Here is a 14949-nt window from a genome sequence, read left to right as displayed (position 1 = left end):
TCGACCATTGGAGGCGCTCCACTATAAAGTAATGCAAAATTTTTCGATATGTTTAATGCTAGGAAGATGTTTGTATTTCTGAACAGCATTTTTGCTGGAAATTTTATGATTCGTACTTTTGAAAATTGTTTTCTTATGGAGAGCAGTGTGTTGTGGACCCTCCTGGTCAGAAAGACCTGTTTTGATAAAATATGCATACTTAATGTGATAAAAACAGATTTTCTAAATATTACATGAACAGATCTTTTCCAAGGAGGAGACTTGAGATAGTTCAGTGCCAGGATGGTGCTTTCATAAATGTTAGAATTTTGCCTGAAAAACAAATTTATTCCCTTTTTAAAATAAATTCCACCCATGAAAATGTGCAGAATATTAAGTGTGATTGTTAATTACTGGCATGTGCATTTTCTGTGTTAGGGATGTTTTGCGATTCATGTGTTATGCACAAAAGGTTGATTAGCTTTTGAATGCAGATTACAATTTTTAACATTGTTTCTAGGAAATGGATGTCAAAGTATTGACTGCTGCATATCGAGTGAAAATACAGTTCCTGATGATTCTTGGCATTTTTATCATTTGTGACAGGTTCAACTCCAGCTGTTGACGGCTATTGTGAAACTGTTCTTAAAAAAACCGACTGAGACACAAGAACTGGTGCAGCAGGTTCTCAGCTTGGCCACGCAGGTATGTTTACATTTTTCCGTGGGATTAGGAAAAAATTGCAACTGAAGATGGCATGAATCTGTAGATTGTAACCCTGCTGTAGATTGTAATCTAATACTGCATAATTTTTTTTGCTGAAGCCCTTTTTATAGTACTCTGAAAGATTTATGTAGAATTGTTGGAAGGACTCCTTATGGAGGGGGAGAAAAAGTTAATTACTATTTGAGTTTAGTGCACAAATATGACTAAATGATTAACATAATTTTCTTAGTTAATTACTTGGCATGGTTGGGTGTAAGACAATTATGCTTAGCCACTGAAATGGTGTAAATTACCAGAAGCAGTTTTCCTTGTACAGGTATAAAGGGCCCAAATTTCCCCAAGAGTTGCTCTCTTTTTTTTTTTGGAGCAACTTGATTTTTCTGGAGCGTCTTTTTAGTTGTAATTTTGGCCATTTAATTTGCGCCAGTGTAAGTGAGTTAGTTAGGTTTTTTTTAAGGTATTTTTTTCAAAAGCGGGTGTTCCCAGCCACTTACGCCTGTTTTGGCCATTTAAGCAAGTTTGGCCAGCAAATAGTTGCTCCAAACTAACTTAGGCCAGCGTATGTTGGCACTTCTGTCCGCACAGAAAAACCTTACCTAGAGTTAAGGAATCTGTGCAAGTAACTACATTTAAAGCACCAAACAAAGCACAAAAAGTAATAAGCATTGAATAAAAAATGAAGAACTGAAGTCAGCAGTGGCATTCCGTGCAGGCGTCTCTTCAGCCTGGGGTAGGTGCGGGAGAACATGGCATCTTGAGGGAGGGAGGGAGAATGCTTACTGCGGCGGGCTGGGGGTGGTGGGTGCTGAATGCGGAGAAGGCTGAACTCGACTTGCAGTGGGGGAGAGGGAGGGAGAATGCTCAACCCGGCAGGGTGGGGCGGAGGGGTCTGGTGGTGGTGAGTACTGAACGCAGCATCTGAAGTGGGGGGGGGAGGAGAGGGGAGAAGGCTGAACTCGGAGGGAGGGAGAATGCTCAATGCAGCATGCTGGGGTAAGGGGGGTGAGTGCTAAATGTGGCATTTTAAGGGGAGGGAAGGAGAAGGCTAAACTCGGTGGTGGGGTGGGGGGGGGCGGCGGTGGGGGTGGTAACGAGGAGAGAGAGAAGTCACATGACTGAAGGGAAAGAACAAAAGACCTTTGGGTGTCTTGCCTTCAGGCTCCAAAAATCAATCTGGCACCAAAAATCACTCGAGGCTTTCCCTTTAAAATAAATTGCCAATGTTAATACACCATTGCGCATGCGCGACTGCTCCCTTTTCGCATGCGCAACATTGCCGGCACAAACAGATGCTGGACCCTAGCCCCGCTCCCCCGTCGGCTCTGTTTAGCCAGCACGGCCCTAGCTCAGCCCCCTCTCATTGTGCTGCGCCATGCTGCGAGGATCGGCCAGAATCGTGAGTTAATTTTTCTGCACACTTTTTCTACCAGATGGTGCACCGTTTTTGCAGGGGAAGGGGAACTTGAGCCCATAGCAACCAGCCAGAGTTCTTCACTTTTCATGTTTCGCATCCTTAAAAATTCTGAGCTGCAACTTAAGATTAGATTACGAATAACATGACCTCTAGCCAATCTCTGGAATTGAAAAATGCTCTAAAGTGTACCAGTCTTTGAATTACATTGCATGATTTTGGCCAAATGCTAACTGAATACTGCAGTTGCACTTTTTTACCCTCCTTCCCATAATGTTTTTTTATGGTTGTGAAACCAACTGGCTTGGTTCAATTTTAACCTTGACACAGATACAAAATGTTGAGTTTTCTTCAATAGTTTTGCTTCTAAAATTTTGTAACCTGAGTTAATGAATCCTTCTCCCTCATTCAAATTTTTATTATTTTTCACATTCCACTATTTCCACAGCAATATTCTAGACACACACATATTTTAATAAGAAAGACTTGCATTTATATGGAGCATTTCACGATCTCAGGACATCCCAAAATGCTTTACAGCCAATGAAGTACTTTTGAAGTGCAGTCACTGTTATGTCGGAAATGTGGCAGCCAATTTGTGCACAGCAAGCTCCCACAAACAGCAATGTGGTAATGACAAGATAATCTGTTTTAATACAATATTGGAAGTAATATATATGACTGGGTTGAATTTGCTTCAAATTTTTACCTCCCTTTTCAGGAGCTTAATGAAACTCAATGAAAGTAGGATTGAAATAAAGTGTAATGCAGGGACCTGTGAAATTTGCATACCATAGTCACTTGAACTGTGAAAAACACTCGGGAGTATAATTGTGGATTTGTTTTCCTTCCAAACTCGGGTTACATCTGGAGAGTTGTATACTAATGCTTGCATTTGATATTCTCCTATTTAAAAGTTTGGTTCGCAAATTGTGTGGGATAGTATTAGGTTGGATTGGTCCATGCCTGAAACAAAGGATCGTGGTGGATGGAGAGTGTCAGTGAAACTGGTTGTCAATGGAGTCCCACAATGATCAATGATAAGGTTGTTAATTTTTATAAGTTAATTGGGTAATGAAATATTGCCGAATATTAACTTGTGATGTCACCTAATTATATGTAGTTGCCAACATTGCTTGCCAATGTGCAATAATTTCAAGGCATCTGAACAGACGAGGCCAATGGACAGGAAGGTGATCGATGGGATTCAACACGGATATGTGTAAAATCATGAGATTAGGTGGAAGAAGCCAGAATGTGGATTTCATATTAAACGGCAATATGCCTGAGGTTACGGAGTAGGACAGAGATCTAGGGTGAATGTTTTAAAAACCTAATTACTTCAGGCAGTGAAGAAAGCAAAGAAAATATTGGGATGTATAACTAATGATTTCACGCAAGTCTTAGCAGATACAGAGGCACCAGATAGGTGCGTATTTTTCTTGCGGTTCGGAGGCATTCGCCCACAGGAAGCCTCTGACTGCAATTTCTAGCCCTTAGATTTGATGGAGGAAGTCGAGGAGTGCTACAAGACTGATTACCAAAGTTAAAAGGCTGTGTTATGGGGAAGGATTGTCTATCTTGGGGCCTTGTCTGCGCAAGAGGCATAGCACTTGATAGAGACCTTTAAGATTTTCACAGTTATGGAGAATTTGGATCCAGGGAAGTATTTCTGTTGGGCACAAACATGGGGAAATTAAAGTTAAGGATGTCAGAAGAAAATGAAGATTGTTTTGAATTGTGGAACAAATTACTCACGGTTGGTGAAACAGAAAACTGGAAAGTTTTGGAATGGAACTAGTAATTTACGAGAATTCTGGTAAGGAAACTGATAGTTTGAGAAGGTAGGCTAGATGTTCTCGTGTAAAATATCACTTACTACAGGTCACTTCCCATTGCTTCATGCAAGAAACTGCTAGAATGAAGTGCTTATGGTTACATAGCTGTCACTGGTGGTGATAATGACAGGAGAAGATGAAATAGGAGGTTCATATAAGTATATTGGTTTAAGTCTGATTTTTTTTTTTCCCCCCTCCAACAAATTGATGCCAATACTATAAATAAGCCTTGTGCCAACAGTAGAACTCTGGTCCTTAATTTGCCTGTGTGTTGACAGACTTTTTTCATGTTAAATCTGCTAGATAAAAATAGCTAATCAATGAAAGGAAATGTTTCCACTCCAAGGTGACATTGCCCCTTGTGGATGGGTAGACTGGAACTCCATATTCTTGGCCACCTTGCAACTCGCACTTTGTCCCAATTCACCAAAGCTAACTACTTTTGCAGTTTTTTAAAAATCTGTCAAATATTTGAACATTTAAAAAAAAATATAGGACTTCTCAACATAAGTGATTTGATAATTTAGCATTTTGGTCCACTGGGAAATTGGGTCCATCGTGGTTTTATTTAAATTGATCCACAGCATTTATTCAAATGCTGACCTTTAATTTAAAAGTTGGTTGTCTGCAAGAGAGAGGTGACATGTAACATTGATTTGCATGTAATTACAATTGTGCGATCGCTTTCTGTATTTGCATATATCCACTTATCATAATTGAAATCATTTTGTCTTCCAAGACTAAGAACTGCAATAAATCTGTCCAGTGACTTTAGTGCAGTACCCTGCAGCCAAAACAATTGCTCATTATAATGTTGACTGAGAGTCCCTTTTAAACCCTGTCACTGGGGCATTTATCATATTTTACAATCTTTTCTTGTGTAGATTTATTTTGCATTGGTGAACTGATAAGTTCACAATTGACACAGATTTCCATTATGCAGAAAAGGCTATGGGAAGATTGAATAGCGGTGTCCAAAATTATGAGGGGTTTTGATAGAGTAGATGGGGAAGAAACTGTTTCCACTGGTAGGAGGGTCGGTAACCAGAGGGCACAGATTTAAGATAATTGGCAAAAGAACCAGGGGGAGGTGTGTCGGGGAAACAATTACGCAGCGAGTTATGATCTGGAATGCACTGCCTGAAAGCAGATGCAGTAAAAACTTTCCACTGGAAATTGGATATATGCTAGAAAAGGAAAAATTGCAGAGCTATGGGGAAAAAGGTGGGGTAGTGAGATCAATTGGATTGCTTTCACAAAGAGCTGGCATAGGCACGATGGGCGAAATGGCTTCCTGTGCTGTGTGATTCTATGCATTCGATGCCAAGTGCTGACTCAGAGTTGCAGCTCTTAAAATTCATCCCTGCTTTGTTGAATGAAGGAATAAATTTGTATTTATGTAGCACCTTATCAAGTCCTTAAAGCATCCCAAAGAACTTCCCAACCAGTAAATTACTTTTGAGGTATAGTCACTGTTCTGTAGAGAAATCTCGTATTGTAAGATCTGAAAATATCTTGTCTGTCTTTCTATATTCAAATTTGGCTGAAATTTAATGTTGAGAAAACAGCAGTAAATCACAAGTGAACAGAAATGGAATGCATCAAGCAACATGCAGTAAAATGAAGAAAAAATACTATCCAGCAATTTCCAAAACAAAACTTGCAAACAAAAGTCCACAGTAAATAAAATAGCTACTGATTGAAAGAAGTTGAAAGAGAGCCAATGAAATTGCACCAGTTGAGTTTTCACTATCTTGGATTCTTTATTAAGCTGAGCATTTACTACTGTTTGTAACAGACGTAAATTACAAAATGTATAAAAATTATCAAACTTAATAATTGCATTTTCTGTCTTCAAAAATGCCTCTGACAACATTTTTCAGGACTGTCTCGGAAGCCTGAGTCTTGAGTTCATGGGTGTTCCTCAGGTCATCACTCTCAACTGAAGCCTCTACAACATAGCACATTACACTTCATGCTTATTTGTGCCTCCAACTCTTAGATTTTTGTTTAATTGTTGACTGGAAGAACGGCAAGGATTTGCTGTTTATAAACCCTGTCCCAGTCTGCACTCCTGGGATCAATAGAAGATCAATGCAGATCGTTGCCTCATCTCTTCCCGCTGGAAACTTTTTAGGAGTAGTGAAAATATATATTTTGTTTTAAAAGAAAACACACCCATCAAAAATGCTGTGAGGCTGAAACCTAAGCTTTCCTCTAATAATTTTGAAAGGAAAACTAACGTATACTACAATAGGAGCTGATTTCTTCTAAGAGAGCCAAACTCCATTTGTAGCTCAGGAGATGATGAGCAGGTGGGAACAACTCTTAAGATGCTTGTATTTTTTATGTATTCTAAGTAGTTAAACCAGCTGCATTTCTTTTATTTCTATTTATCTCTGAACTTAAAAGAACTTTTAAATATAAACCTGTATTACGAACATAAGAACGTAAGAAATAGGAACAGGAGTAGGCCATATGGCCCCTCGAGCCTGCTCCGCCATTCAATAAGATCATGATCTGATCATGGATTTGGCTCCACTTCCCTGCCTGCTCTCCATAACCCCTTATCCCCTTATCGTTTTAAGAAACTGTCTATTTCTGTCTTAAATTTATTCAATGTCGCAGCTTCCACTGCACTCTGAGGATCCACAGATCCACAACCCTCAGAAGAAATTTCTCATCTCAGTTTTAAATGGGCGGCCTCTTATTCTAAGATTATGCCCTCTAGTTCTAGTCTCCCCTATCACTGGAAACATCCTCTCTGCATCCACCTCGTCAAGCCCCCTCATAATCTTACACGTTTCGATAAGATCACCTCTCATTCATTGAATTCCAATGAGTAGAGGGTCAACCTTGTGAATCTTTTCTGAGCTGCCTCCAAAGCAAGTATATCCTTTCGTAAATATGGAAACCAAAACTGCACGCAGTATTCCAGGTGTGGCCTCACCAATACCTTAGATAGCTGTAGCAAGACTTCCCTGCTTTTATACTCCATCCCCTTTGCAATAAAGATACCATTGGTCTTCCTGATCACTTGCTGTACCTGCATATTATCCTTTTGTGTTTCATGCACAAGTACCCCCAGGTCCTGCTGTACTGTGGCACTTTTCAATCTTTAATTAAATAATAACTTGATCTTTGTTTTTTTTTCTGCCAAAGTGCATGACCTCACGCTTTCCAACATTATACTCCATCTGCCAAATTTTTGCCCAATCTCTTAGCCTGTCTGTCCTTTTGCAGATTGTTTGTGTCCTCCTCACACGTTGCTTTTCCTCCCATCTTTGTATCATCAGCAAACTTGGCTATGTTACACTCAGTCCCTTCTTCCACGTCGTTAATATAGATTGTAAATAGTTGGGGTCCCAGCACTGATCCCTGTGGCACCCCACTAGTTACTGGTTGCCAACCAGAAAATGAACCATTTATCTTGACTCTCTGTTCTGTTAGTTAGCCAATCCTCTATCCATGCTAATATATTACTCCCAGCCCCGTGAACTTTTATCTTGTGCCGTAACCTTTTATGTGGCACCTTGTCAAATGCCTTCTGGAAGTCAAAATACACCACATCCACTGGTTCCCCTTTATCCACCCTGTTTGTTACATCCTCAAAGAACTCCAGCAAATTTGTCAAATGTGACTTCCCCTTCATAAATCCATGCTGACTCTGTCTGACCGAATTTTGCTTTTCCAAATGTCCTGCAACTGCTTCTTTAATAATGGACTCCAACATTTTCCCAACCACTGATAAGATAACTGATCTATAGCTTCCTGCTTTTTGTCTGCCTCCTTTTTTTAAAACAGGGGCGTTACATTTGCAGTTTTCTAATCTGCTGGGACCTTCCCAGAATCCAGGAAATTCTGGTAAATTACAACCAATGCATCCGCAATCCCTGCCGTTACTTCTCTCGACCCTAGGATGCAAGCCATCAGGTCCAAGGGTTTTATCTACCTTTAGTCCCATTATCTTACTGAGTACCGCCTCCTTAGTGATTGTGATTGCGTTAAGTTCCTCCCCCCATAGCCCCTTGACTATCCACTGTCAGAATATTGTTGGTGTCCTCTACCGCAAAGACTGATACAAAATATTTGTTCAGAGTTTCTGCCATCTCCATGTTCCCCATTACTAATTCCCTGGTCTCGTCCTCTAAAGGGACCAACATTTACTTTAGCCACTCTTCCTTTTTATATATCTATAGAAACTCTTGGTATCTGTTTTTATATTTTGTGCTTGTTTACTTTCATAGTCTATCTTCCCTTAATTTTTTTAGTCGAACATTTTGATAAGGCGAAAGACTATTGCAGTGATATTTGGCAAAGGGGGAAAATGCTAATTATTTTCATTACTTTAGTTTTTGGCCTTTGCTATAAAATCCCAAACTCGTACAGGTAGAAAGCTTCTTCCAAATGTTACATAAAACATATTTAGGTAACTTTTGGTCGTTATTTACTTGCAATGGGTAAGAAAAATATTAATACCTAATCATTTACAGAAAAAACGAATTTACTGCACCATCTGTGAGGAGATCTCTCATTTCTGTAATCTTTGAAGCTGTAAACTACCTGCACCCTCCCCTGCTTGCAACATAACTGCTGACCTATTGTGAACAATGCCACAAGAAATCCGCTAGAAATACTGCTTATAATGGTCATGTGTACACAATAGTCTGGTGATGCAGCACATTGCCATGATACAGGGTGGTAGAAATGGGTTTGCACCCTAACTTAATGGGGAGCGAGGCTAGATATTTTCTCCACTCCAGTCCTCCCAGCCATCTTGAAGATGCATACCAAAATCAGTGCAGGTCATTGAACAAGTCAACTGAATACCTCCCTCTTAGCTGTGCAATGTTGCATTGAAGAGCAGCTAAAGTAGAATAACAGAAGCTGAAGGCACCATGATATATTTTAATTTACAGTTTACTGTGTTTTTTTATTCGGTTCATGCTGCAGTCCTTACAGGGTTATGTTTTAGTTAACAAACATTTTCTGCCAGAACAATAGTTTCTTTCTTGATAAAACAGTAACTGTCAATGGGTGTTTTCCTAGATTGTGTTCTTTATTCAGATTTTTGTTAGCCAGATATAGCTATCGGCAGCAAAGTATTGTGTACCACGACCATTGATCTGTACCTTGGACATAATTACTGTTTCAGTGATATCTTTGATATTGCAGGATTCTGACAACCCTGATCTGAGAGACCGTGGCTACATATACTGGCGTCTACTTTCTACAGATCCAGTGGCAGCAAAGGAAGTTGTATTGGCAGAGAAACCCTTGATTTCAGAAGAAACTGACCTAATAGAACCAACCCTCCTTGATGAATTAATTTGCCACATAGGAACACTGGCCTCTGTATACCATAAGCCACCCAGTGCATTTGTGGAAGGCAGCAGAGGTGTTCAGCACAAGAGGCTGCCGCCACGATCTGGATCGTAAGTGAAAATTTCAAAGATTCTACCTAACTTTCCTTTCTCCAACATTGTGCTCCGGGCAAATTAATACAACTCTTGGGGCATTAATTTCTGCTTTCTCAAACCAGCCAGATCTTTAAAGCTTGAGGTACATCTGGGTCATCACACAACTGGAGCTTGGTAATGTGTAGGACCTACTCAATGAAAAGAAGAGCAATCTCTGTCACTGTCATCTTGTGTAATAAACCCATTTAATGTGCAAAATTTGCCTGACTTAGTGATTATGAAGGACCTTTAACTGAAGGATTGTGCATAAGCTAAACTTTTTTTTTCCCCCTATGTTGTCAAGTTCTTTAACAGTTTGTTTTCAACTCCAATTTGTGCATTTCTGTTCAGTCCTTGTGTTTGCCCAATACGGATTGGCTAACATAGAAACATAGAAAATAGGTGCAGGAGTAGGCCATTCGGCCCTTCGAGCCTGCACCACCATTCAATAGGATCATAGCTGATCATGCAACTTCAGTACCCCATTCCTGCTTTCTCTCCATACCCCTTGATCCCTTTAGCCGTAAGGGCCACATCTAACTCCCTTTTGAATATATCTAATGAACTGGCCTCAACAACTTTCTGTGGTAGAGAATTCCACAGGTTCACAATTCTGAGTGAAGAAGTTTCTCCTCATCTCATTTGCATTCCTGATTACTTCCTGTACCTGCATACCAACGGAGTTTCATGCACAAGGACCCCCCAAGGTCCCTCTGTACTGCAGCATTTTGTAATTTTTCTCCATTTAAATATAAGCTTTTTTATCTTTTCTGCCAAAGTGGATAACCTCACATTTTCCCACATTATATTCCACCTGCCAAATGGCTTACCCCTTATCTTTAGACTGTGACCCCTGGTTCTGGACTTCCCCTAACTAACAGAAAACAGAGTCGGGATGAATGAGTCATTTTCCGGTTGGCAAACAGTAACTAGTGGGGTGCCACAGAGATTGGTGCTGGGGCCTCAACTATTTACATCTATATTAATGACTTAGATGAAGGAACCGAGTGTAATGTAGCCAAGTTTGCTGATAATACAAAGATGTTTGGGAAGGCAAGTTGTGAGGAGGAAGATCATGGCTGATCTGATGATCTGTGAGGAGGACACAAAATCTGCAAAGGGATTTAGACAGGCTAAGAGAGGGAAAAATTTGGCAGATGGAATATAATGTGGGAAAATGTGAGGTTATCCACTTTGGCAGAAAAGATAAAAAAGCGCTTATTTAAATGGAGAAAAATTACAAAATGCTGCAGTGCAGAGGGACCTTGGGGGATCCTTGTGCGTGAAACTCCGTTGGTATGCAGGTACAGCAAGTAATCAGGAATGCAAATGGAATGTTGGCCTTTATTGCAAGGGAGATGGAGTATAAAAGCAGAGAAATCCTGCTACAACTGTACAGGGTATTGGTGAGACCATTGATCTCATTTAAGGAGGGATATACTTGCATCGGAGGCAGTTCAGAGAAAGTTCACGAGGTTGATTCCTGAGATGAAGGGGTTGACTTATGAAAGGTTGGGCCTATACTCATTGGAGTTCAGAAGAATGAGAGGTGATCTTATTGAAAGATAATGAGAGGGCTCGCAAGGTAGATGCAGAGAGGATATTTCCACTCGTAGGGGAATCTTGAACTAGGAGGCATAGTTTAAGAATAAGGGGTTACCCATTTAGAACTAAGGAGGAATTTCTTCTAAGGGTTGTAAACCTATAGAATTCTCTGCACCAGAGAGCTGTGGAGGCTGGGTCATTGAATATATTTAAGGCGGAGATGGACAGATTTTTGAGTGATAAGGGAATAAAGGGTTATGAGGAGCGGGCAGGGAATGGGAGCTGATTCCATGATCATCAGATCAGTCGTGATCTTACTTATGTTCTTATGTCCTATTTCTTATGTTCTTATAACTTTTTCCTAAATCTCTTGTTCATTCGCACCAGGCTCCAGAAAATGCTATAGTTTGACTCACCCAATGTTTGTTTATTTAACATTCATTTTGCCGAACTACTGCTTCACACCTTTCTCAAGCAACTAGATTGAGATCGGGAATTGTGAAATAAAGAACATTCTGTGCCACTGTAGGTACTTGCTTCAGACTTATTATCTCACTGCCTTCAGCTACTTACACTCCCATCTTCTGAATCCCCCTCCTTTTATATCTCTGCTTTAGTATCTTCCTCCTTGCTTTCAGAATCTGTACTTTTTGCCCCCTCCTTCCTGCTTGTGAGGAGTGCAGTAGAAATGTAAGATACTACTTTGTTCCCCAGTAATGTCAATAGTGTCAATACTATGTCTAGTTTCCTGCAATTCTCTGTTCTCTCTTAGAAATGAAAGTACCGAGAGTCCAGATGTTGCCCCTTCAGCTGCAGCACAGCCTACTGAGCAGCAACCTGCCGTCATTCCATCCCAGGGTGATCTTTTGGGTGATCTGCTGAATCTCGACCTTGGTCCTCCAGTCAGTGTTCCCCCGATCCCCTCTTCAACAGTTCAGATGGGAGCCATGGACCTTCTTGGTGGTGGATTAGACAGTTTGGTAGGCAAATACTGCAGGGCTCTCAGCTTTTCAGTTTTCAACCTTTTCCAGAAATTGTCAGTGCACCTGTCAGTTTTAACTAGTTTTTTATTTGGTTGCAGTGTTTATTCAGGATTTTAGTCTCTCTTCGAATTTCTGGAGCGTAACATTTGCATAGGACTTAAAAGCAGAATAACTTTTTAAATTTCATCTGTCCAACATTTTCGTAAAAGTCTTCAATGTAATAATTAGAACACATTATTAATCAACTTACTTTCATTGTTTTTGTAGAATATTTTACCTCCTCTTTTCCAATGTTGCCTTAGCTAATAGTTATCTATCGCTGGTATGTTGACATTTAGATTTTAACAGTTATGTCAAGCTGCTTTAACAAATTACAGAACTTTAAAAATTCAACAGATGCACTGAAATATTGTACACTTGACATTGTTGAGTCAACACTGAATTAATGTTTCCTTTTAGTTAATATGCTTTTAGTAGCTATAGCTGATGTACGTATACTAATGCTGTGTTTTCTTCTTTGAATTTATGCTGTTCCTTTTTTTTCACTCCACTTCTGCTTGCATGTGAATGTCCTTGCGTTGCCTCTGTCTTTGCGTATTCGTGTCTGGAGATGGGCGATGAGACTGAAGGGGTATGATCCTCTGTCCTTTTGGCTGTTGATTTTTGTTTTTAAGTTAAAATTGCAGGCTAATTATAGTTTTATGGATTGTATAATAACTTATCACACTAGTTCCAATAATTTGAACTTATTGGTGGAGAAAATCAATGTTTTAGATGTTAGGATAATATTTGCACTTATCATTTTTATTTTCATATGCATTGTGTAACCAAACTATTTTATGTTTCTCTTTTTTTTAGCTTGGTGGAGATCTAAGTGGAAGTCCAGCAGTAAGTTGCATATCTTTCACAAATATATGAAAAATGATATGCCACATGCACACTTTTTTTTGTAAAAAGAGAAAAAAAATCCCAAGACTTACTGTTTGCTTCTGATCTACAACAGAAACGAACACACTTTCTGTCTGCACAATCCCCTGACCAGAAAAAAAAAGTGTTGAACTCTTGTTCACATCAGCCTTGATTCTTAACAGTTTACTTTATGGTCTTAAACACTTTTTTTTTAAAAGGGTAAAGAAAGCCAGGTTGAACTGTAACTGATGCAAACATTGATTCAAGAATGCAGGGCAATTACACATTGTAATAGAAACATAGAAAATAGGTGCAGGAGTAGGCCATTCGGCCCTTCGAGCCTGCACTGCCATTCAATGAGTTCATGGCTGAACATGCAACTTCAGTACCCTATTCCTGCTTTCTCGCCATACCCCTTGATCCCCCTAGTAGTAAGGACTTCATCTAACTCCTTTTTGAATATATTTAGTGAATTGGCCTCAACAACTTTCTGTGGTAGAGAATTCCACAGGTTCACCACTCTCTGGGTGAAGAAGTTTCTCCTCATCTCGGTCCTAAATGGCTTACCCCTTATCCTTAGACTGTGACCCCTGGTTCTGGACTTCCCCAACATTGGGAACATTCTTCCTGCATCTAACCTGTCAGAATTTTAAACGTTTCTATGAGATCCCTTCTCATTCTTCTGAACTCCAGTGAATACAAGCCCAGTCTTTTTTGATATGTCTGTCCCGCCATCCCAGGAATCAGACTGGTGAACCTTCGCTGCACTCTCTCAATAGCAAGAATGTCCTTCCTCAGGTTAGGCGACCAAAACTGTACACAATACTCCAGGTGTGGCCTCACCAAGGCCCTGTACAACTGTAGTAACACTTCCCTGCCCCTGTACTCAAATCCCCTCGCTATGAAGGCCCAACATGCCATTTGCTTTCTTAACCGCCTGCTGTACCTGCATGCCAACCTTCAATAACTGATGTACCATGACACCCAGGTCTCGTTGCACCTCCCCTTTACCTAATCTGTCACCATTCAGATAATAGTCTGTCTCTCTGTTTTTACAACCAAAGTGGATAACCTCACATTTATCCACATTATACTTCATCTGCCATGCATTTGCCCACTCACCTAACCTATCCAAGTCACTCTGCAGCCTCAGCATCCTCCTCGCAGCTCACACTGCCACCCAACTTAGTGTCATCCGCAAATTTGGAGATACATTTAATCCCCTCGTCCAAATCATTAATGTACAATGTAAACAGCTGGGGCCCCAGCACAGAACCTTGCAGTACCCCATTAGTCACAGCCTGCCATTCTGAAAAGTCCCCATTTATTCCTACTCTTTGCTTCCTGTCTGCCAACCAGTTCTCAATCCATGTCAGCACACTACCCCCAATCCCATGTGCTTTAACTTTGCACATTAATCTCTTGTGTGGGACCTTGTCGAAAGCCTTCTGATTCCAAATACACCACAACAGCTGGTTCTCCCTTGTCCACTCTACTGGAAACATCCTCAAAAAATTCCAGAAGATTTGTCAAGCATGATTTCCCTTTCACAAATCCATGCTGACTTGGACCCATCATATCACCTCTTTCCAAATGCGCTGCTGTGACATCCTTAGTAATTGATTCCATCATTTTACCCACTACCGATGTCAGGCTGACCAGTCTATAATTCCCTGTTTTCTCTCCCCCTCCTTTTTTTTAAAAAGTGGGGTTACATTGGCTACCCTCCACTCCACAGGAACTGATCCAGAGTCTATGGAATGTTGTAATGTCCTGAAACACATCTACAGTTTAGTAGCAAGAACACACGATGTAATACATAATATATTAATGTTCCTGTCCTTACGAAACAGCATCTACTTCTTACTATGAGCAGTGACATGATGACATCTGCTAGTAATTTACATGATTCGTGAAGGTGGTTATTTCCATTTTAAAGTGGTATCAGGTAAAATTAAATTTGGCCCATTCATCAAGTCAAGTCTAATTTGAGTGCATTGGAAAAGCCCACAATCCATTACGACAGAATTGGTTTTGTGATTTTTTTTTAAAAAGTATGCATATTATACTTTAAAAAAAAAAGTATACATGGGTATAGT

At 40.1% G+C, this 14949-nt stretch overlaps 1 protein-coding gene across 5 annotated transcripts in view; it reads left to right on the top strand.

Moving 5' to 3' along the window:
- ap1b1 (adaptor related protein complex 1 subunit beta 1) overlaps positions 1-14949 on the top strand; it is a 102824-nt gene that overhangs the window by 63082 nt on the left and 24793 nt on the right. For 4 of the 5 annotated variants that reach the window (XM_070887898.1, XM_070887896.1, XM_070887899.1 and 1 more), the window contains 5 exons: positions 586-684; positions 9130-9389; positions 11731-11938; positions 12552-12572; positions 12800-12829. In XM_070887898.1, the coding sequence (XP_070743999.1) occupies positions 586-684; positions 9130-9389; positions 11731-11938; positions 12552-12572; positions 12800-12829 (618 nt within the window). The remainder of the gene's footprint in view (positions 1-585; positions 685-9129; positions 9390-11730; positions 11939-12551; positions 12573-12799; positions 12830-14949) is intronic. The other variant, XM_070887897.1, reaches the window with a different exon arrangement.

The sequence above is a fragment of the Pristiophorus japonicus genome, chromosome 8, assembly GCF_044704955.1.
Source record: "Pristiophorus japonicus isolate sPriJap1 chromosome 8, sPriJap1.hap1, whole genome shotgun sequence".
Classification (NCBI taxonomy): Eukaryota; Metazoa; Chordata; class Chondrichthyes; family Pristiophoridae; genus Pristiophorus; species Pristiophorus japonicus.
This window is presented reverse-complemented; position numbering and strand designations above follow the sequence as displayed.